Consider the following 24,962-nt stretch of genomic DNA (forward strand, 5'->3'; position numbering starts at 1 on the left):
ATTAATTTGATTCAAATCTACATGGTCTCACAAACCTACAAGACATATTAGTACACACTAAACTCCACAACATTTCAAGTGAACCTGGAACTTGGCCATGTAAGCGACGTAACTGTCAGACCTGCAAAACACACGCTCGCCACCCCCACCATCACCTGTCCTAAAATGACCATCAAGATCAGTGGCAAATTTAACTGTAATAGTAGAGGAGTCATATATGCTATAATATGCTCAAGGTGTCAGATGGTCTATATTAGAAACACAGGCAGGACCTTAAAACCCTAAACACACTACTCCAAGAACACCTTGGAGACATTCGTAACTTTGCAACTAAGCCCGTCTCTATCCACTTTAATAACACACATCATGGGGGTACCACCGACCTCCTCGTCACTGCTATACAACAATGCAATGACAAAAACACCCGTCTGCAGATCGAAAACAAACTTATCTGCATGTCAGGCACCCTCCAACCTAACAGGATCAACAACCAGCACACTTTTATTTAATATGCGATGGGCACTAACACTGCGTACCCCCCTTTTCCCATTCATCTTTGCCTGACATCTCCACCCCCTTCAGTTTTCCCGCGCTTTTACACCAGCGTAGCTCATTTCTTTTCTGCCTCGATAGAGAACAACATTGGACAGATAGGTTAATGTAAGACTATTTTGTGTTAATTGTTTATTATTTTTTGTTTGTTTTGTAGCTGATGAAGTGAGATCCTAACATAGGAAAAGATACATTTTTCAACTTTTTTTCTTCACTTAAAGCCGACGTTTCGGCGGGCCGTACGGAACCACGTCGTCGGCCGGATGTGGACCGCGGGTCGTATTTTGGGCATCACTGATCTAGCCTATATATTTTTTACGTTCAGCAACATAAGACATAATAACCTATTAGATTGCAAATATGAAATGATTTATTTTGTTTGTTTCGAAATCTTTATCAAGTTCTCCTATTCGTTTCATTTCTTATAGATTCTATGTTTTTCTTTAGGGTAATATTTTTCTTTTTTACATTTCTTTCTTTCATTCCCTTTTTTTTTCACATTTTCTAAACTATTTTAGTGTAAACAAAGACTTGAAAGAGCAGAACACTCTGACTGTGACTGTGAGGACATTTATTTAAAATAGAAATCAAGGGAAGATCATAGAGTCTATATTTATAACAGACTTTCTCTTAGCTGGATCTAACTTTAGAAGTAGACTAGATCTACCATGTTTATACTGTTATTAGTGTTATAGACTAGATCTCTAGAATAATTAAAATTAAATCTAATAATAACTACTCAACTACTGAACTAGACTCGTGTGGAGGTCAAACCATACAATGGATGAATGATACAATGCATGAATGCCATGATTCCATGATGATGATCTGATGTGATCAGATGATGATCATGATGCATCACCAGTCGTGACCACAGACCAGTGAATTCAGTGATTGCTATAGTCACTATAAAATATTATATTTATATATAGTCTAGACTACTTATTAAATTAATAATAATAATAATAATCTTTAAAAATGTCTTTATTGTCACTATGGAAATTTGTCTTACTATTAAAATTATTACTATGTTAAGTAGATCTACTAGAATACTAGATCTAGAATTATATAATATAATATTTTTTTAAAATAATAATAAGATCTAGATCTATATTCTATATCTATAAAAATAATAGATAGATCTAGATCTATATTATAATACTTTGACATAAAAATTCAAAATAAATATTTAAACTAGTTATGTAGTTATGCTGAGAGGTTTACAATGATACCAAATTTATCTTTCTATGTTATATAGGAGCAAAGTTATGCCGTTTTATGTGTAGAAAAATGGACTATTAGATAGAAAATGTCCAAAAAACTGTGATCGAAAATATGAATTTTCATCTTTATCTCATCATAACTTTATAACCATAATAGAAGCTTGAAATTTGGAACACATCTACCCCATTATATGGTTTTTAATTTGATTATTTCACCTCACATGCAGCGAGCATTGATTCACAGCTAATTCACATCATGTATTACATGAAAATTGACTTCGATCCTTTTTCTAGAAAGCCATTTGGTAGAAACTTCCTCATCTTTATAATATTTATAAATATAATGTAAAATAACACCTTGATAGCATTCTCTACACTAGGTGGATCAAAGATAAGCTGTTAAACAATCCATAAATCATTTATACTTCATATTATCAACGAGAATTACTAATGTCTAGCGCCACATGTCGCTGCATCATGGAGTGACTTCATTTAACATCGTCAGGATGGGCCCAAACTTGCGTTAATAAGCTGATTTCCTTTTATATTTTGTGTACCTAAGTATAGAAAAAAAAGATTTCTAACACTACTCTATAATAGAAATATATTGATTTTAATACTATAGTCATAGACGACATAGATTGTTATGGTAGTTATAATTTTTTCAATTACCCATTTCGAAAAAATAAGCCTAATTTGCCATCATTTATAACATGTTAGGGGAAGTTTTTTAAATTTTGGAGGACAAAATTTAATTAAAAAATAATGAAATAACAAACTTTAAGCATAAATCTAGGTCTAAATTCAATAAAATAAAACCAAGCTTGCTTAAAAATTATACTAATGCAAAATCATTCTTACCTATGACTTTACGGTAAATTTTTAAAATAAATATGACTTTCATTTGTTGACAATCTTATCTTATCTTATATAATGCAGACGTTACTTCAAAAAAGAAGATGATTACGTCCTACGCGTCATGCATTTAGTCATGCATATTAACCAATGACTTAAATTCTGCCAAGTCACTGGTTTTCCTGGCTAGCTCAGGCAACCCATTCCATGCTCTAATAGCACTAGGGAAGAAGGAGTATTTGTACAAATTTGTCCTAGCATATGGGACGAGGAATGTGCCTTTATCTTTGTGTCTTTCAGAGTATTTTATTAAATTTTGTTTTTGTATTTGAAGATTATGGTTCAGTGTTTTATGTATTATTGCTACTTTACTTTTGAGCCTTCTGTCCTGAAGGCTTTCTAAATTTAGTGATTTTACTAAAGGTGTTACTCTAGTCAAATGTGAATATTCGTTTGTTATGAATCGCACTGCTCTATTTTGTGTCTGTTCTAGTTTCTTAATGTTTTCTTGAGTTGAGGGGTCCCAAACAGAGGATGCATATTCTATTATTGGCCTAACCAAGGTTAAATAACATTTTAGTTTTATGTTCTTATTTGATTTATAGAAATTTCTTTTAATAAATCCTAATGCTTTGTTTGATTTTTTTGTAGTTTCATCAATATGTGGATTCCATGACAGTTTTTCATTTATTATAACACCTAGGTATTTTGCGTTTTTAGTCTGTGTTACTGGTTTGCCATGAATAAGATAAGTGGAATTAATATGTTTTAGTTTTTTTGTTACTCTTAACAACTGATATTTTTCTGGGTGGAAAGACATGCTCCAATTTGATTCCCATTTCTGTAATTCATCTAATTCTCTTTGTAAAATATCTGTGTCTTGTGTTGTTTTTATTGTTCTATATATTATGCAATCGTCTGCAAATAATCTGACTTTTGTTCCTGAAGTAATGCAATTGGGTAAATCATTATGTAAATTAAAAATAGTAGTGGACCCAAGACTGTTCCTTGAGGTACACCTGAGTTTACTGTTATTTATTATTACAGTTTGTTCTCTCCCTATCAGAAAGTCTTTAATCCACAGATGCAGTGGACCATTAATGCCGAAATATTTTAATTTTTTAAGCAAACTATGGTGGTGAACTTTGTCAAAAGCCTTAGAAAAATCTAGTAAGATAGCATCTATTTGTTCACTATTATCTAAACCTTTTGAAAAATCATCAATTAGTCCTATTAGTTGTGTTTCACATGATCTATATTTCCTAAAGCCATGTTGGTATGGTGTGAGGACATTATGTTTGTCTAAGTGGTTTATGATGTTGCTACATATTATGTGTTCTAGGATTTTACATGTGATGCTGGTAAGTGATACTGGTCTGTAGTTTCCTGGGTCAGATTTTTCTCCTTTTTTAAATAGGGGTATCATTCAAAAGCTTAGGAATCCTTCTCTTTAAGATTAGCACTTGACAAGGGTTTTTAAAAAATGAAGCAAAGGTAAAAACAACAATCAATCAACTAACACCATGGGTTTGGAAGTCTAGCCATGCTGTTTCAAAACTATAGCAGCTAGTCTAGCAGTTTATAGGTCAGGAGAGTAAGGATGTCAAAGTACCTATATTATATATATATATAATTATATCCTTATTATCATGCTTATTAAATACTTATAGTTAAATACATATAGTTATAGTCTCTTAACTCTACATCTCTAGACTTCGATTTAGATCTGCTGGGGCATTATTCTTCTGGGGGGGTGGTAGTGGTGGCTGAGAGATAGATCTAGACTCTAGATATAAAATGCTAGGCTTCAAAATGTATTGAAACTCAAAACATTGGGTCTTAGGTTTGAAGACTGGGAATCCCAGTGGGATCTTGTTACTTGTTATTTTTAGGCCACCCTGAGTCTACCTAAATCTAATGAGTACCTGACATTAGCTGGGGATGGGGAAAAGTAAAACTGCTTCAATGATTGGCTGTTGTGCTGACCACATGACACCCTCATTAATCATGATCCACTGAAATAGATGACGTTTACATCATCTTCCCCATAGTAGAAACAAATTACAAAAATTTACAATATGATTTTACAAACAATTGAACAAATAGACTTTTAGAAACTTTCATTGCTTCATAAAAATAAAAATGTATGAGATAATGATAATCTTTATGTAGTCTATTGATCTTACACAATAAAGGAATGACACCAAATTTGAAATTATCAGTCTGTACTATCATATAGATCTAGATCTACATTTCTTATTAAATGTGGCCATACTATATATATTAGACTAGTTAGATCTAGATCTATCTATATAGACAAAGGCTATTTAAATATTTTCACCTGTCCAGTAGTCTGTTTGTTTGGGCACCACACATGATCTGTTGACTGCCCTTCTTCATTCCTCTGTCTTTTACCATGAATAGAATCTGTTTCAACGACAAGCCTGTCGATTTTTTCATGTTGTCTTCCCATTGCTTTCTCTGCCTGCCTTTTCTTCATTTTCCTGGTACAGGTCCATCAAGGATGGTCTATGCCAGCCCAGCTAGGACCCATTGGCATAGCTTTCATAGCTAGGAATTCACCATCATTTGGGGGCCTCTTCATTTTGCGTAATATTTAATAATTAATGTTAAAAAGATTTTCAAACACTCATTTGGATTGAGGGGGCACAGCTATGCCACTGCTAGGACCATAATTTTTTGATTAGCGTTTTTGGATAGTGGTTAGCAAGTCGTCATGAGGCCCATTTACTTTGCAATCCTGTTTTGAATCTTCTCAATCGTGATGCGGTCATTGTAGGTGATACTTAGTATCAGACTATAACATCTCACTTCCATTTCTAGGATTCTCTTCTCCATTTCTGCATTTCGTAGCTTCCAAGATTCACAAGCTTACAAGAATGATTTTAGTGACAAGGGCTACTCCTTTGTTTTGAGCTTTGTAAGTGATTCTGTGAACTTGCCATTCTAGCCAGTAGTTTGCATTTGGTTCCTTTGTCTGAAATGATTGCTCTGGGGTATTTGAAATTTCTGACACTTGCCAGCTTTTTGCCTCCTATACTGATGTCTCTGCCAAATCCTCTATGAGATGTTATCTGCAAAATTAGTAATTCTTCTTCTGCCAAAGCTTACAGTACCTCAAAACTTTCTAGAGTATCTTCCATTATCCTTTCCTTTCATCTGTAAAGTTAGTAATTCTTCCTCCGCCAATGCTTACAGTACCTTCATATCCTTCAAATGTATCCTCCATTATCCTTTCAAGGAAGGTATTTAGAAGTGTTGGTGAAAGTCTGCAGCCTTGTCTCTCTCCAACTGGGCTTTTAAACCATTGTTGTAGTACACTGTACTAGTGGAAGAATGCTGGCTGAGTGGTAAAGTGCTTGGCTTCTAAACTGTGGGTCCCGGGTTGGAAACTTGGTGAAGACTGGGAGGCCACTTTCATCAGTGGGAGGGATCCTAGGATTCTAATGAACAGCTACCGCCCACCTTAAGTTGGGCAGCCCCCAGTCAATAATGTGCTGTCTTGCCATGGATAGGACAAAATCTGAAACTATGCCTTAACACATCTATTGGACACGTGACTTTGATAAGTGCCGATGCTCCTACTATGAGTTCTACACCAGAGGCCAAAGACATGTTCTATGACAAACTTTTGTCTGCTGTCAGCGAGATTCCAAATTCTGAACAGGCTATCATTCTCTGTGATCTCAATGCACGCATTGGATCCGACAGCTCTGTGAGGGCCAGCTGTATTGTTGATGCTTTGGTGTTGGAAAAGTAAATGAAAATGGGCAAAGGCTCCTTAAGGTCTGCTCACTACACTCCCTCTCTGTCACTAATACCTATTTCAAGACTTAACCACAGCACAGAGTATCATGGCAGCATCCTTGCTCCAAACACTGGGACCAACTAGATCTAATCATGATAAGACACAGGTGCTTAAAATTTGTCAAGTTGACCTTTAGAAATTGTTATGTAGAGTTGTGCAAAAGCACTTGGAACCCTTAGGCCAGCAAAAGCGAACAAGAGCTCCCTTCTACTGGTCTGAATGAATGGTGTACACCTGGCATACACCGTTCTGTCTTACGGGGGTGGGGGTGGGGTGAGACTCGGGGTTAAACACAAAGTTTAGTTTTGCGTTCACTTCCGGTGGCACAGGCACTCTGGACTCACAGACTAGAGATGCAGCCAGAGGCCTAGTACACCGGGGCCCCTGTCAATTTTCTGGCAGGCTAACTGTGTGGGACATGCCATTTATGTAACAGCCCCTTGAGGGATGTCGCCTGAACGTTGTCAGATCGCTGTGGGAGCTTTTACATCCCAGCACAGTGCAATGAGGTTTCTCGGGTCCCATCACAGTGCAGACTGTGACATAGATCACTCCTTGGTATGTTGCAATACCAATCTTCTCCCTAAAAAATCCACCATACTAAGCAGATTGGAAGACCTCAATCTGATGTAAGCAAGATGTGTCTCCCTAATCTCCAGATACAGTTTGCTTCTGGAAATACAACAACAGAAAAATGGGAACATCTCAAGTCCAACATACAAAAGACTTAGATGGACATCTTTGGAAGAAAAATTACTAAAAGAAATAATTGGTTCAACGTTAAATCAGCTATACTAGCACCTGTCATCAGAGCAAAGAGAGATGCACTCGCTACATAGAAGGCAAAACCTACCCAACACAACTTGTTAAATCTGAAAGAAGCTAGAGCCACTGTGCAGAGAACACAAAGGATCTGTGCCAATGAAAACTGGGTAGAGGTCAGTGAGAATATTCAGCTGGCATCTCACTTGCATCAATTGACATGATTTTCTCCATATGTCAACTTCAGGAAAATTGCAGAGAAGAAAGGATGTCTTTGTACATAGCTGCTAAATTTGTCTCCTTTCACCAAAATATGATGGTTACTGTGCAGTTCAACGGTACCTGCTCTGAAAGTATAAACAATGGACTTAAACAAGGATGTGTCCTGGCCCCAACACTCTTTGGAATACTATTTTCACTGCTAATCCACAATGCATTTGACAAATCCACCGAAGGCATCTATCTGCATTCCAGATTTGATGGCAAACTTCTGAATATTGCCAGACTGAGGGTAAAAACTAAAATCAGAACTGCCCTCATAAGAGATATGCTATTTGCAGATGATGCAGCATTAGTGGCACACTCACAAGAGGAGCTTCAGTCACTAATGTCCCGTTTGACTTAGGCCTTAAAGAATTTGGCTTAACAATTACCACAAAGAAAACAAATATTTTGTGACCACCTGCTACAGCACCAGCCTTCATCTTCATAGACGAAAACAAGCTGGATCCCGTAAATGAATTCTGCTATCTTGGATCCACATTTCAAGATAATCTGTCTCAAAGAGGTGATCAAATAACGCATAGGGAAGGCTACCTCAACCTTTGCTAGACTCAGGTCAAGGGCTTGGAAAAACCAGAAGCTCACTACAGTGACCAAAATAGAGGTTTAGAAGGCGTATGCTACTGTACGGCAGTGAGTTGTGGACCACCTATGCAAAGCAAGAGAGAAAACTAAACTCATTCAATTTGCACTGTCTCCGAAGAATCTTGAAAATCACATGGAAAGAAAGAGTGTGCAATACTGAGATCCTTGTGTGAATAGGTATTCCCAGCATCTTTACAGTCCTCAGACAACACCGCCTGCGCTGGCTTGAACATTTTTGTTGATGGAGGACAGTCGCAACCCCAAAGTTAGTCTCTATGTGCAACTTCCGTCTGGCTCAAGAAAAACTGGTCCCCCCAGCTTCGTTACGTGGATGTAATAAAACGGGACCTCAAAGCAATGATCATTGATAGTGGCTATTGGGAAGACATAGCCCTAGATTGCACTAAATGGAGAGGACAGTAACCAAAAAAGGTTTGGGCCACTGTCTTGTTCGGACCTCTTGATAGAATATGAAGCTTTGAAGGACATGGTTGGCATTCTCTATTGATGTTCCTCATGGACAAATCCCTATTTTTAGCTTCCGGAACGTGCGTTGTCTCATACTGCTTTCTGAAAGGAAATACTATATGTTGGTCATGTTGGGACAGCTTGTAATAGGCATCTTTTTTTCTTGGACTTTGTTTGAGAGCTGGTCCATTTCTTGTTAATTAAATTCTTTAATTTTTTCATTTCTTCTGGGTGGAGAGAGACTGTTTAGTCATTCTGCCTTCTTTGGCCAATACGTCTGCTTTTTCATTGCCTTCTAGTTCAATGTACCATTGAAAGAATGTTAGATTGCTGTTGTTGAGCTTTACAAGAACTGTCAAAAAGACAATCTGGCTGTTTGGCATTCTTGGGTGATTTATTAACATGGTAGATGCTAGTTCTAGTGCTCTTCTTTCTGATCTGTGGCTTTCCAAGAGATCACCAGTCGCTATTGACTAATCACAGATGAATTTATACCAATACAGAAACAGCTTGTAGAAATATCCACAAATGAGCGACTTAAACCAATGTGTAAACAAGGAGATCACAATTTCTGGTTACAAAAATATATCCAAATCTATATCTTGCTTTATTTGTCATTGTAAAAAGTTGTTGATTGTTTTCTCATCTTCTTATTAATTGCCAAAATAAAAATGAAAGAATCCGACTAGAAATTTGTGCTTGTGGAACTGTGCTGTGACAGTTCACATAACCAATTCCCTTCACTTTACTTCTCTAACTTATATTGCAACTTACTATTTTAAATGCTGAATTCTTACTGACCCACCTGTCACTCAAACATTGACAGCTCCCAGATCATTGTGACCAGTGTGCAAAGTTTGTATGTGTCTAAGGCGTGAATGTATATGTGTGCAATGTGCTAGGCCACATCAGATATATGGGAAAAAGGCATGCAGCAAACAGAATGAGATGCAATGAATATAAAAATTTACAATAGCGTGTATAAGTTCCAAAGTGAAAGGGGAGATTGTATCTTAGTTCTTATTTACATTATTTATATCATCATTCATAGCACAAAGGTCTTGAGAGTAGGTGTCGTTTTGTTTTTAGTTATGGAACTTGGCCTTAGGTCCTAACTTGGTTGATGCTGTTGGGCTCCTCAGTGAGGTCTTGCTGCCTGGGATGGCACTCTGGCTTGTAGAGGGTTGACTAGTGTTGATCATGGGCACAGTAGTGCTGATACCAGGCTACTGTAATAGTTAACCGTAATAGTTAACCATAACCGTAGGCAGTAGAAGTATCAAAAGTTTTCATACTGTAGTAATGATCAAAGTAGTAACTAGTAGTGAGCGAATTAGTAACTGAAGTCATGATTGTTGCCAGACAACGTAAGTGAGGCAGTGAAGAAAACATAAACAAGTTAGGACACTTCTCTCATGCATCTTATCTAGATGCCCTCAATTGAGGTGCATTCATCAGATTGTTGAAACAGGGGGGATAAGGACAATAATAACATATGGAGATTGTAGGAGACCATAGGTTATTAACATTTCCATTTCCACATACACCATATACACCAAAAAGCTTGCTATCTAAAGATAAACCTCCATGTTTGAAGATCTTCAGTATGTTTACAGGACATTCTCTATGATATTTTCTGCTGTTGACTTTTCTCTTCCCCCTTTCCCCTCACCACAAATTAAATTGGTTGTGTTAACTTTAGATTAGAAGGCTTATAAATCTTGCTTTTTAAATATTTTATAGTGTAAATAGTGTTGACAGGTAGTTTGGAAAAAAAAAATATGCATACCTATAGCTCCCTATTATCTCTTTTTTGAGACAGAAAACAATATAGACATTCAAACATATTTGCTGTATAAATAGAAATGTATTATAATATACTAATTTAGCATAACTATCAGTAATACAGAATTAGAACATTTCAACATCTAATCCTTTAAATCCAGTCTTTTCCTACATTAAAATAAAAATAAATTGACCCTTGACCTAGAAATGTCCAAATTTGAAATTATACTATGCAAATGTTGTTGTTTTTTTTACATAACATTAAAATTAAGATGCTGAGACAATATTATGGTGAGGTGTCCGCTAAATGCTCAGCCATTAAGGTCCAAAAACAAAAATGTGTTAAAGAAGTATAATGTTTGCTTTGAATCAATTTACATTATTTTACATTATATTACTTTTGCTGTTACAGAGATGAAGGTTGCTTCAAGCCAAATGTTACAGAGGAGGACAGCTTCTAATAAAATGTTTGTGTAGGCCTTTGGCTTGACACCATGTCAAAATGATAATTCAAATATTCATACTTGTATACAGCCTTATCATTTGTCGTTTCCTGACAGTGGACTTCATATTATATCAGAATAAAAGCTCTGACTTTGGTCTCCTTGAAAACAACTGGCTAAGGAGGCAGCGTCCAATTTTGAATGTTGTGAAGTCATCCAAGACAGTTTCAGAGGAAGAAAAATGTGTACTATGGAACCAACCCAAGTTGGAACTAAAGGAGAAATGTTGCAACTTGAAAAAAAACATTGAGGATATAACACAAATTAGTGAAAGACTTGCTGCACAAAGAAATGCATCACTTTGCTTAAATAATAGCACACATGTTGGAAGTGATGTAGATCAACCAACAAATTCTTATTCTGTAAATAATTCAACTAAAACAAATGAATTGTCATGCTCTGTCTACTCTTTTCTTCAGTTACCATTTTTGTTTGACTTTTATGCCATTAGTCTTTTAAATTGTTTCATTAAATTTTGCCACTGTACTTTTTTATATTTCATAAAAATATTGCAGTTTTTGCTTGTCTTTGTATTGGATTTGGCTGGAAAAATAGTAAGCATAAAAGAAACAAGATTTTCTTGTGATGTCAGTGTGCGGAAAATTATTATACAGTTGTCACTTTTAAACACTTGGTTACATTTAAAGTCTTATTATGGTGTGAAAGTTTTAAGTACTAAATGTTTTACATCTGTAAATAAATCACTGCCTCAAATACATACTGCCAAGTTTAACAAAAATTCTGAAGGCTATAAACACATTTTCTCATCCTCCTTTTGGACATCTTACTTGTTTGATTGGTTACTGTATCCAGTATTTAGCTTGTCCAGACTTGCATCATTCAGGCCACTCACAACATTGGAAAGTCCAGTTTCTTTCTTAAGTTTATCAGAAGCAGGATTCAGTTACTCGGGAGATAATTCCTTTATTGTCTGCGAAGGGTGTGGTAAAAAAAATGACTTTCGTCAGATAGCAGGAGATCCAAACAGTTGTGTTTATCATAATCCTGGCTGTACATTTGTTCGACAAGACGAGGTGGACAATGGCCACATTCAAACTGATTCATCACCTAGTTCCATACCTTTGTTGAATACAAACAACTCATCTGAACACTTAGCTGCAAATCATGTACAAGGTATGTTTTTGGGGTTATTATTTTCATTAAAAAAAACAACACTTGCTTGTCTTTGTATAATGAGAAAGTAATTGGAAAAGAACATGTTCTCATATGTTTAAAAATCTGGGTTTTCAATAAAAAAAAAAAAAATTGCTATTAATACATAAAATTCATCAAATTGTTTTTTTTTTTCTCTGAACTAAATAACAACCATTATTATAAATTTATTTTTATTTGTCAGAAATTTCATCTTTGGACACACAGCTTTCAAGATTAGCAACTTCTGTTTCACTTGGTGAGCCTAACCGTGGACCACCTTCGAGCCTTTCTACAGCGATCAATTCAACTGTTATAGGTGCTTCCAATATTCCCCAACAGACTGGTTCCTTACTGCTAGGACATCCCTGTTACCCCATCTATATCGCACTACAGAAAAGATATGAAAGTTTTAATAAGTGGCCAATACCTCATATTCAGAGCCCTAGAGACTTGGCTGTTGCTGGTTTTTTTTTTGCTGGTTAGTTTCACTTCACGTAACATGGTATTAAAATCTCTAGGAATTCATGTAGCAATTTTTAAAAATTCAAAATAGGATTCTGTACTTGACTTTTTAAAAATTATTTAAACTTTATTAAACTTTAACTTTATTTAAACACAGCAACAATGTATTTTTATAAATACGATCGCTTTTAATTTACAATATGTTAACTGTAGAATAGTTTATGGCAGGAAATAGATTGACACATTCAAATGTTAAATAGGAGTGATGCAATTCTGCTTACTCTCTCTCCTTTCCTGTTCTTGCTGGCCATTGATTAGATTATGAAAACATCCTGGCTCTTCTCTGTCACACCCATCAGCAAATACAGGAAACTAAAAGCACTGTTGCTGACAAATCAGCTTCACTGTCCAACCATTAACAAAGGGAAGATCAAGAACAAGGCATTGTCCAAGATGAGGTGCAGGAATAGTTGGGAAAGCTTCACTTATTTTGACAATATCTAGACAACCATAGAGGAAAAGATGTCAGAAACTGCATTGTTAAAGCTCAAACAGCCTTCCTTGGAGTCCAGTGCAACATGTGTTTCCACCAAAATCAGATTCTTCAACTATCATTGTGAATACTACTCTATGGGACAGAGGCCTGGAGAACCACCTTAATCACCATGAACAAAATCCAGGTATTCATCAACAACTACCTATGGAAGAGTCTGCTGGCCAGACAAGATCACTAATGAGGAACTATGGCAAAGAACAAAGCATCACCCAGAACTGAGACACCTATAGGAAGCTGGCAGAGTGCACATGAACTAGGCAGGATACAGGCAGAGATGAGTTATAAAACTTATTAGTCTTTTAATTGGTCAACATAATGACACGCATTAAGACTCTTTCATGAGTTGTCTAATTTAATTCTAAAAATTCATTATTAATTTTTATGCAAATACAGAATTCATGTTTGTTTTGTTATAATATAGAAATACTTTTACATTGAAACATGAAAACGAAAAATGTCAACAACAAACTTTGTGCTTTAAGGATCAATTACAATTACATTACATAGCTAACTAAAATGAAAATATTTTATTTTAAGGTTTCAGTTATTATTGATGATCTGTCTAGATGAAACATAAGCAGTCACTTTAAACTATTAAAAGTATGACCATTTTAAGAACATTAAAAGTAAATTTTCTATTCTGAAATGCTACAGGTTATGATGACTGTGTCCGATGTTACTATTGTGGTCTGGGACTGAAGTCGTGGAAACTAGGGGATGATGTTTACACGGAGCATGAGAAGCTGAGACCCTCTTGTGAGTTCCTCCAGAGCCAACGTTATATCAGCAGTACTGGACCAGCAAGAGATGTGAGACCCAGAACCTCTTCAAGTCAGAATGAAGGTTGGTCCCAACATAAATCATGTTGTTTGGATTGGTACACAGACTAGGAGAAAGTGACTACTATTTTGTTTGTCAGTTGTCAAGACAGTGGAGTTTCAGTTTATTTTAATTACTGCATCATAAGTTTTGTGTTTCTCAAAATAATTACTCTATTACCTTGTAAAGAATTGCTGCTTTTTTGTTTTTTGGGGCAGTTGTCAGCAAGTCAAACACCAAAGAGGTTGTTTAGCTTTCAACTTATAAAGGAAAACAATGAGCTTCTTGGATCACAGGATGACAGTCTGGCCATGCGGTTTGCGCGCTGGACTGTCGTTCGGACTTATCCATGGTCCCAGGTTCAAACCCTGCCCGCTGCCATCCCCCATTGTCCTGAGGAAGGTTTGGACTAGGAAGTAAATTATCTCTGAAGGAAAATTCAAAGCATGTCCAACATTTTACAAACCTATGATTTATTTGATGCAAGGGGACATCAGATAACATCATGATAGTTATGGAAAATATAGGAAATGTTTTAGCTAGAAAGTTATATTTCATATGAAATATTTATATTTTCAAAAGTAAACATCTGCTATATTTTCTGTTGAACATTGCTTCTCTTGAGGTACCTGTCAGGTTTAAGAATTATTTGTGTATAGTGTATACAATTAAGGTCCCGGGGTTCAACCTGACAAGAACATCACTCACATACAGCCGTACATAGAGTAACCAACTATGTGAATAGTTTAAATAAAAAAAGGAAATGAATTTAATTGTATGAAACTGATATATGTGTATGTACAATGAGGATGATAAATAGACAATATATATATTAGATATATATATATATAATATAAATATAAAGATATTATTCAATAATTAATTTAAGCACCTTTGCTACTGCTATCAACTTGTTACCCTGGTTTCATAGTCCACCAGACTCTGACCGACTGGCGTCACAAAACTGCCAACCTCGGTAATAGTAAAGTTAGACCTCAGATGCTCTCCAATTTGACAATGACACTGAAAACTGTAATATATATTTCTGAGACGGCAATCCACGTCCACACTAGCATAGACTCGAGCTTAGTATATACAACTCCAACACTGGCACCCTATAAACGAAATAAACACAAAACTTAACTTCTACTCTAAAACTAGAAATAATAACAACCTCATACAACATACAATAAGAGATATCACAAACGAATAATTCACCCTAAACAGGGGTCCAAAAATCCTACTGAATAATAAGTCCGAGAAACTAGTACAGACAAAGAACGTTTTACGGGCCAACACACCGTCCATTTCAACCAAAGAGGGTGAACTGCCTCATGACAAAGAATGACCAATAGATGTCACCGGACTTTGTGACGTAGCAAAACAATTCAAAACAAAAATACAAGACACTCTCGCCCCGTACAAGTACTAGGAGTAGAGGAAATAAAAAACAGAGCTAGGATAACTACGCGACAGTACCCACATTTAAATGCACATTTTCTATTTTTCGCCACAGCGCCTCATGCTTCTGGCAGAGTTCCACCTTCTGTAAGGCAACCAATTGGCGCCAGGACATCATCCATACTTCAGGTAGACTCTGTCTTAACAGATCAGTCTACACCAGATGGAGCCACTGGTGGTAGAAATGTACCAGGTATGTTCTGTACTCATTAGTTATAAATTATAGGACTTTATGTTTGATTGAAAAACAGTCCCTGATAATACATTAATGTATGTAATGCATTAATGTAAAGGATTCTAATAAAATTTAATTACATCAATCAAACAGTTCCATGACCCCATCTTCAGAGTAAACATTTTATTTCACTATACTATACTATAGTAAATATAGTATACATTATCACCTCACTCCCAAAAAAAAAAAGTTTTCAATAATTTTGACTTATTCATGAATGCATATTGCAACTCGCGTCTGGCTCAAAAACTGGTCGCCCCCACCTCCGTTACGTGGATGTGATAAAACGGGATTTAAAATCGGTGAACAGTGATACTAACCATTGGGATGACATAGTCATAGACCCCACTAGTTAGAGAGAGATGGTGACCAAGAAAGCTATGGAAAACTTAAGCCTTGGATCTTGAAGAAAAGCGTGCCATAAGGAAAATGGCCAGCTCCTCTACCACTAAAGTGAAAGCCTTGACCTGCAATATATGTGGACGGGAGTGTCTCTCCAAAGTAGGGCTCCACAGCCACATGAAAAAGTTTTAGTGATGAACCATAGTCGTTCTAGAACTGAAGAAGGCCAATATATATATATATATATATATATTGCAAACTATGGAAGGCTGACAGGGGTATGTGCTCTAGACATGTAGTCTCGATGGTCCTAGGTTTGAACCCTGCCTGCTGTAATCCCCCACAAGCCTGCAGGAGATCTGGGCTGGAATGTAATTCTGAGGGAGCTATCTTGTAAGCATTTCTCTAATATTGTTTTAAATTTCAAAGCAAACAAGAAAAACAGAGAAAAAACAAAGCTTATATTTGTAATTTTGGTTGTAGTCTTCAAGAAGGCTTATTCAACTTGTACAATTTCTTTCCCTTGTTCAAGATACCAAACAAAATAATTACCAATAGTTAATCAACTAATAGGTTAATTTTTTGTATTGATTCTTGTGTTGTCTGGTAAAAGAAACAATTGTGGAAAATTTCAGCTAAATTTGAGATTGGGTGTGGGGGAAATAACAAGTACAAACCTTTTTTATCTTATCTTATATAATACAGACGTTACTTCAAAAAAGAAGATGATTACGTCCTACGGGTCATGCATTCAGTCATGCATATTAACCAATGACCTAAACTCTGCTAGGTCACTGGTTTTCCTGGCTAGCTCAGGCAACCCATTCCATGCTCTAATAGCACTAGGGAAAAAGGAGTATTTGTTCACATTTGTCCTAGCATATGGGACGAGGAATGTGCGTTTATCTTCATGTCTTTTGCCAGACAGTCATAGTGAGTTGCCTAAATCTTAAACCATTAGCTAAACATTCTTTGGGAAACATAAAAAAAAAAACATTCTAAGAAATAGAACTGAAGCACCTACTCAATATATTGGTAACTATTTTTGACATAACACTTTATTACAACCTGATACATACATTTTTAGCATAGTAAAAAAAAATAGACTTGTGTATTTCTTCATTATTTCCTCAACAGTGTATGAAATTATTATCATAATCTGTTTCAAAACCTTCTATTACAGACTTAGAATGTGATGGAGTGAGACCTGGCATGACTGCTGTTCAAACTGAGGAAACTGACTCTGGTGCTAATGCCACAGGTGATTATGATCATTTATTTTTTTTTTTGTTCTATAACTATTTTTGTATGTGTAACAAAATAATTCATTGTTTACATTTATTCACTGAGTGCAACCCTGTTTCTTTTTTTTTTAATTTATGGTAACTTGATACCCATGTAACAATTTGTTAAATGTTTTCCTGGTCAAGATTTTTACATTTACCATTGGGCCAACTCATCGATTAGGTATTTAAACATTATTATAGCAGGATTTTCTGAGAGCTTTAAATGTTTAAACAATAATACTGACTCCTTGTTTGAAACAACGTTGAAACATAAAAATACTGATACATTTTTTTTAAATGTCAAAAAAGGATTATACTGCTCTACGCTGAAAAGAAAAGCACCAAGAAGTAAAATGTCTTTAAAGTTTAGCGCTGTCTTGTGCCTTTCACTCGTACACTTGCAAAGTGATAGTTGTCTCATATTCTTTCATTTAATAAAATGATTTGACCTTTTGATTTACTTTAACTTATTCATATTAATTACTCAATGTTATATTGTGATACATCTAAGCCACTAAACAATTATTTACAAATAAAAAATGTCAGCTGTTTATTAAAGTAATGGAACTCAAAATTTTATTATCTTTTGTCCTTTGAGTTTCCAGATACTCCTTTGGCCTTTCTATATCAGTTCTTCATATCCACTTGGCTACTTTTTAAACTGTTATCTTTGTTAATTTTTCATGTGGTATACTTGAAAAATAATTAAGAAAAATGTATAATAAAAAAAAAAATTCAAATGCGCTACCAACACATTAGATTCTTCTTCCCCCTTTTTTTTATTTATCATCAAAACTCATGTTACCCTGTTAATGATGGGCTACAGAAACAAAAGATCTTTAAATCATCTGCCCTATAGATAGCAAGGTCTGAAAGGGGGAAATTCTAGACTAAGGGAAATAACACCCAAAAACCAAAATTCAATATTAATGTTTGATAGTTGTTTTTTTTAATGAAAAATAAGTTTAAAAAAACAACAACACACATTAAGTATTAGAGAAGTACAGGGTGTGAAAGAAAACTTATTTTTGAAGGATTCCCTGCACAATATTCTCATTTCCTGACAGTTTTCATAGCTAATTCTGATCAGTATGCCTCATTGGAAAACAGTAATAAGATTAAATAACCAAAGATATCTTGTGTCAATTAATGAAATGGAGAAAGCCTATTTCAAGATTCCCATCTAAGGGGGATAAGTATAAATGGACAGCTTTTCTCAGTGTATCTAGTGTACAGTATATAGGAAATTTTGATTAGTTATGTATTTTAAAAGATATATGATAATTTTTGAGCACTTTTAGTACTGCTGAATCAAATGTCTTTGCTCTCTTGTCTGTAGCTGAAAAAAAAATATATGGGAAGTATTAGAGTATGGCTTTATGACATATAAATAAAGACTTCCTTAAAAATAATCAGCATCTAACCAGCAGATACAAAGCAGAGTTAATGTGAAGATTAACTGCTACTACTTTTTAAAAATGTTTGATCAGCAGCTGTGGTCTTACAGTTTAACATCCTTGACATTGCTTATTTTATCTTTTTATTTCAAATACTCTCAAATTTTCCTCTTTTTATTTTCTTAAGGTTCCATTATATTAGTTCCCCATTACTCTACATCACTTTCTCTACTTTTTCTATTACTGTGTTTTAGTGGTTATAGAATGTAAATGAAATCTTAAAAACAAAAAACAATATGTAAATATGGAGCTGCCTACTGAAATTTACATTAATCATGAGAATCTCCACTCTATTTACATTTTAATGTTCTGGTAGAGTAGAGTAAAATATTTAAAAACAGTTGATCAGATGCTTGCTAATTCATTCTACCATTAAGAGTGACTGTAAATAATGTATTTTACCGTGAGTTAGTTAATTACAGTTTTAAAAAAAGTAACGTTCACCTTTCAGACCTTGCAATCTATAGGACAAATGATGTAAAGGTGATCTGTTTCTGTGGCCCAATGTTAACGAGGGTGGCCAACACAATGACCAACTTCCTTTACTTTCCCCCAACTATTGACAGGTACCCATTAGAGTTGAGTGGACTCAGAGGCGCCCAAAAATCCCAAAATTTAAAATTCCAGTCTTCACTAGGATTTGAACCAGTGACCCCCGGTTCAGAAGCCAAGCACTTTACCTCTCAGCCTCCAGTTAATCACAAGTATCTAAATTCTCTCTATTTTTTTTCTCCCTTTAGCTAGAGCAGTTGATAAGAATACCACCAAGTCTTTGCTAAAGAAGGAGAACAAATACCTTCACCAGCTCCTGACTTGCAAGGTATGTGAGCAAGCACCCATCAAAGATTTGTTCCTGCCCTGTGGTGACCTCTACGCCTGCACTGATTGTGCTCAGAAATTGAGTCATTGCCCACTTTGCAATAAGAAAATAATGGGAACAGTGACGGTCTACTTCTCTTAGTCTGTCCAAACACTTTGCAGTTGGATTCGCTTGATATGGGCTCTTGGTTTTTCACACAGTGTTCTTGGTAGAGGCCCTCCCCCCCATCTCTACTTCATTGTCTGAGCTGCTAACCAGGGAAATCAGGAACTGCTTCATCTTAATCTGAAGCTGGATTTCATATGCTGAAGCCTTAATTTTTAAACCTTTTTATCACAAGCTTAAATCTTTGCTAGTTGAAAATTTATTTCTAGAGTTCATGAGTGGATTTTAAAGCTTTGGTTGTTGATGGCTAAGAATTTGTGTCCCATCACATTACTAACACTTTTAATTATTCACATTCCTAGGTTTTAAGTAAATAAACTATTCTATCCTGGACCTTTTAGGTCTAGTTGACGTAATGCCTTAGTATTCTCAGTCCAGGGAGAAAAATTTAATCTGGTAGCTGGGTCTTTAAAAAGCTTGATGATAGCAGAGTAAAAGTCCATTTTGATGTCCCAAAAGATCCTTAGTTATTAGACTTTATGAAAGAGAGCTTATAAAACTATTAACCTGTTCTAGTTTGAAAAAAAACAACTTCATTTATTTGGTGTTTTTTTTCATTCATTTGTACCATTCTGATGTCATATGCGGCTGTTGATTGTCAAACCATTTATACTGCATAAAATAAATGAATTAATTTTTTTCTAAGCAGGAATAATGACCCAAACTCTGTTAAACTGAAACTAAATGTATTATTTTAAATTAAATTGTACACACTTGTAAAGTTCACATACATAAATTTTGTTTACACTTTGCAAACTTAGATATACTTATGTAAAGGGGCATTCATTTTAGTTATTTCTAGATTCATTTGCATTTAAATCTAAGTTGAGCTTCAAAGAGACTTCCAGCATTTTTTTTTATATAAATATAATTGTTCTTGCCTTCTTGCCATATTTTTGGCTTAACTCTTTGGCTCCGCAACAACGACAGGACGTTGATTTTAAAAAAGGGGAAAAGAGTCGGACCAACGCTGGGGGCATCGGCTATTTAAAATTTATTTTTTCGTTTCTATTTTTCCAATTCATGTTTTTTATTGTTTAATTTTTTATCTAGAATAGTTTCCCTTTGCTAAACATCCGGAATTTCCTTCATTTAACGTGTTTTTATTTTGTACGAAGTTTGTCAAGAAATGACATTTATTTTGTCTCTGTGCGTGTTTTTTTAACATGGAGCTTCAACCAAGGCCACATAAACTTTGTAGATCTAAATATTTCTTTGATGAAGAAGTATAATAATTCAGATGACAGTGATTTTGTTTCATCTGATGGTGATATTGATAAATCTAATTATATAGTCTAGATCTAGTAAATTAATTTATAGATCTAGAATCTAGGGCTAGGTCTAGTAATGATGAAGTTTATCAGCTGATGAAGCAGCTCCACCCCCAGCTAATGTTCAATGTAGATCTAGAACTAGTTTAGCTGTCTCTATATCATCTAGATCTAAATCTAATCAGATAGAGGTAGATCTCTAGATCTATCATTTAGGCACTGAAACAGATCAATTTCAGATAATAGTGAGCAATATATTGTCAAGGTCTATATTTAGACAAGTCTGAATATAACTATAGCTGTTTTAAAAGCCTAGTAACATTTATTGTGATAGTATGCAGTTTTTATGTTACATTTCTAGTGTGGTGCAATGCGATGAAAGTTACCAGCATTTTATACAAGCTTATATCAACTTACTCTGTCTGTCTGCATGTCTTGTAAAATGTTTGAATATGTTTTTTCTGCCATGTCCCATTCTCTGATCAAGTTAAAACTTTGCACTACTATTCATTGATCCTGAGAAGACATGCATAAATCCAAAAAATTAACCAATTAGTTAATTAATTATTTTTGATGAATTATTTTTTTTTATATTGAAATAAGGGAAAAAATCTACATAATGAGAGATGTGGATGTATATATGGATTTAATCCCCTTATTATGTTTTAAAATGTTTTTTCTGCCACTTCCCCTTCCCGGATCAAGTTGAAATTTTGCATATCTATTCATAGTCGATGACAACACATGAATCAATCCAAATATTAACCGATTAGTTAATCATTTAGTACTAATTAATTAATTGTGTTTTATATAGCGGAAAGGAAGCTAAACCCTGTAATTTTGAAATAAGTGTCAGTAATTAGCAGTTCTCTCTTAAATAAGCTTTGCTTTTAAAAAGTATTCTTTTTTCTAGTGCTTTTTAAAATTTTATTATAAGAAAAGCTCTTCATGTCTAATTCAAAATGAAAACAAACTTTGCTAATCTTTGAGAGTCAAAACAGAATTTGTATAGCTCTTTTCATTCTTTGTTCTGTATCTAAAAAAAAAAGCTTATAAAGTGAAAGTGCCATCACTGCAATGTAAAAGGCCAACCCATAAAACTGATTGTTTATCAAGCTTTTTTTTTTTTTTGTTCTAAAGGTCTGAAAGTATCTTTTTTATAAACTTGATAAAATGTTGTTTGTATTAATAATTAAAAAAAAAAAGGTTACCTCTCTTTGCTTAGGAGTTAGACACAACTTTTAAAAATAGAAGTCTACTGGCTTGAATGTCTATTTTTGTTAAAAATTACTTACATTTAAACCTTGAACTTGTCAGTCAGGAATTCTGCTTCAAGCTTTAAAAATTTAATTTGAAATCAATTTTAATTTACACAATCCTCAATCTATGCACTCCTTTCATTCATATTTAACACTTATAGTTAAACAGAAAAAGATTAAAGATAGGATACTTAAATGCTAGTTTATAAAAGGAATAATTCAGCAAACTTTACTTTTAAAATAAATGAATAAATAAATGAATGAAAGAATATTGTTAAAAAGACAACATTAAAAATACTTTAAAAAAAAAACAAAGCTTATATTAAGTGTAATTGTATCAATTAGTTTGGATCAGACATATAATTATATGTATAGTTAACCTAGACAAAATAAATCTGCATGATTAGAAATATTTTTACTAATTGTTTTTGTTTAGCTTTTAGCTTTTTCAATTTGCTGTAATCCTATCACTTGTCTTACTAGTTGTGAAAGGGGGAGGGAAGAAGGGGGTATTTTGGTGAATGTTTACATGATCGTTTTTTAAATGCATAAAGATGAGTCCTCAAAGGGACTAATTCATCTTATACCAGCACATCTGTCAAGTAGGATTTATTTTCCTTGTTTAAGATACCAAACAAAATAATAAATTACCAATAGTTACTTCAATAATTGGTTAATTTTTTTTTATTGATTCTTGTGTTGGCAGGTAAAAGAAATAATTTTGCGAAATTTTAGCTTGATAACAAGTACAAACTTTTTACCATACAGACAGGTACACAGACTGAGTGAGTTGATATAAGCTTTGTAAAAAAAACAAAAGTTTCTGCAGCACACATTGATGGCATTTAATAAAGTTTCTCCTATTTGTATGTTTCCTGCTAATCTTATAATTTTTTAAAGCTAACTTATGTATGACATGTTAGACTTAGGAACATTTATTTATGAGGAATTGTTTGAAAGTTACAAGACATTTTTTCTAATAAATGTTCACTGCTCTGCTATTGCACATATTATGGATAAGCCACTTTTATGAATCCCACTTCGGTGGCAAAAATCAATGGCTTACTATCAAGGGAGGCTCGAGCTCGAATCCCAATTTGAGCTAAGTTGTGTTTGTTGAATTCCTAAAGGCAGCACTGAAACTTCTAGAATCCTCTCCATCCATTGGTTTAAAAAAAAGAGATTGAACCATAGATATAAACATGAAAGTTGCAATAATTTTTTAAATATTCAAAACAAACAAAAAAAGATTTTAAAAAATATACTGACCTTCAGGAAAACCTCTTTCCTTTGTTTAAACATTTTTGATTAACCATCACCTTATAAAGGTTTAAGCTACACAAAGAATGAAATTATTGAAATTTTTTCTCTTTTTGTCAAAGATTTTCAATAGTTATGATTTTTTTAATATAAATTAATAAAAGCTTTGTGTGGTATATTTTTTTTTTTTTAAAGTTTTTCTATGATCAATAAGTTTTGTTCTCCTTTTACTATTTTCTATTCTTTTGTTATGTTGCGGCAATTTGTATAAATATTTTGATTTTCTTTTAAAATACCTCTTACGAAGTTTCAGTCCATATATGACCTGATAAAATCTTTAGCTGGACTGTTAAACTTGTTTGTGTAAATCTGACTGGACACACTCCTTACAATTATAAAACATTTCAAGAGAAAAAAATTGAATGAGAAATCTTAGACTACAGCTTCATGAAGGATGAATTGATTTTAAGAAATTATTATGTTACTTGTTATTTGGTATCTATTACTGTTGCATGAGTGTAACTGTGAAGAAGATAATAAGATTATCTAGCGTTATGTTACTCTATCAAACCTGGGCATTTCTCAACTGACATTCCATTTCTTTTGTTGTTATACTTTTATAAAATGTATCAATTACATTTTTTTCTTTTTTAAATTATATAACTCCAATACTTGTTTCAATAACTCCTTTAAAAACTGCTATGCTCTTATCCTTGTAATAATGGTATGTTTTTTTCATGTCCATGTGAAATGTTGTGGTCATCCTTAATCTCAAAATCGCATTGCTTTTATTAATGTTGTGGTTAATGCCTGGAGGCCAAAAAAAAAAAGAGTTGAGATTGTTTTGTTCACATTCACTCATGTATTTGATTATTCTTCTCCTATATTTATTCCAGCCCCAGTTTGACAAAACACTTTTATCAAATCACTCTGTACCTCTCTTCTTCTCTTGCATGTTTAGATGTTTGCAATTGAATTTTTGACAAACTTTTGTCTGAATCAACCAATTAGTTTATTAATCAGTGATAATTAATTCATTTTGTTTTATACACAAAATGTACTACACTAACCTATATAGTAATATTGTTTTCTATATTAACTCACTACTGTATCAGTGCATTTTAATTAACTTTTTAAAAAAATTTTTAATGTGATTTATTATCTTTATTATCTTGAATGCTGTTATAGTAGGCCTATAGTAAAGTTCCCTTTTCAGACCTTGTGGTCTTTAGGGCAGATGCCTCTGAGTCCACCCAGCTCTAATGGGAACTTGACATTAGCTATGGAAAAGTAAAGGGAGTTGGTTGTTGTGCTGGCCACATGACACCCACATTAACCTTAGGCCACAGATTTTTATATCATTTTTCCAAAAATTTTCAATATTTCTTGTTAATGTTTTCAAGACACTGAAATATGTTATCAGTATTATTGATAACCTTTTAAACAGTTTTTTATGCTCCTGCCATTGTGGGTGCTAAGTTTGTTATTGTTTAAAAAGTTTTTTGCGCTTCAATTAATGGATCAAAAGTACTGCTCCTGTTCATGAATTGAAATAAATAGAGAAAACACA

The 24,962-nt window shown here is 34.1% G+C and overlaps 1 protein-coding gene across 6 annotated transcripts; it reads left to right on the forward strand.

The window, feature by feature from the left end:
• Positions 1 to 863: 863 nt before the first annotated feature.
• On the forward strand, positions 864 to 24,962 carry LOC106080348 (uncharacterized). 6 transcript variants are annotated; one of them, XM_056031986.1, is made up of 7 exons: positions 864 to 1,000; positions 10,754 to 11,978; positions 12,202 to 12,477; positions 13,672 to 13,860; positions 15,353 to 15,490; positions 17,058 to 17,135; positions 19,358 to 24,962. In XM_056031986.1, exons 2-7 carry the CDS (start codon positions 10,844 to 10,846, stop codon positions 19,576 to 19,578), a joined length of 2,037 nt encoding a protein of 678 aa, XP_055887961.1. In that variant the 5' UTR covers positions 864 to 1,000; positions 10,754 to 10,843; the 3' UTR covers positions 19,579 to 24,962. The 6 variants fall into 6 exon arrangements, with proteins under 6 accessions (XP_055887961.1, XP_055887962.1, XP_055887960.1 ...); XM_056031987.1 differs by lacking the exon at positions 864 to 1,000 and adding an exon at positions 1,018 to 1,113; XM_056031985.1 differs by lacking the exon at positions 864 to 1,000 and adding an exon at positions 1,057 to 1,204.

The sequence above is a fragment of the Biomphalaria glabrata genome, chromosome 6, assembly GCF_947242115.1.
Source record: "Biomphalaria glabrata chromosome 6, xgBioGlab47.1, whole genome shotgun sequence".
NCBI classification, from domain to species: domain Eukaryota; kingdom Metazoa; phylum Mollusca; class Gastropoda; family Planorbidae; genus Biomphalaria; species Biomphalaria glabrata.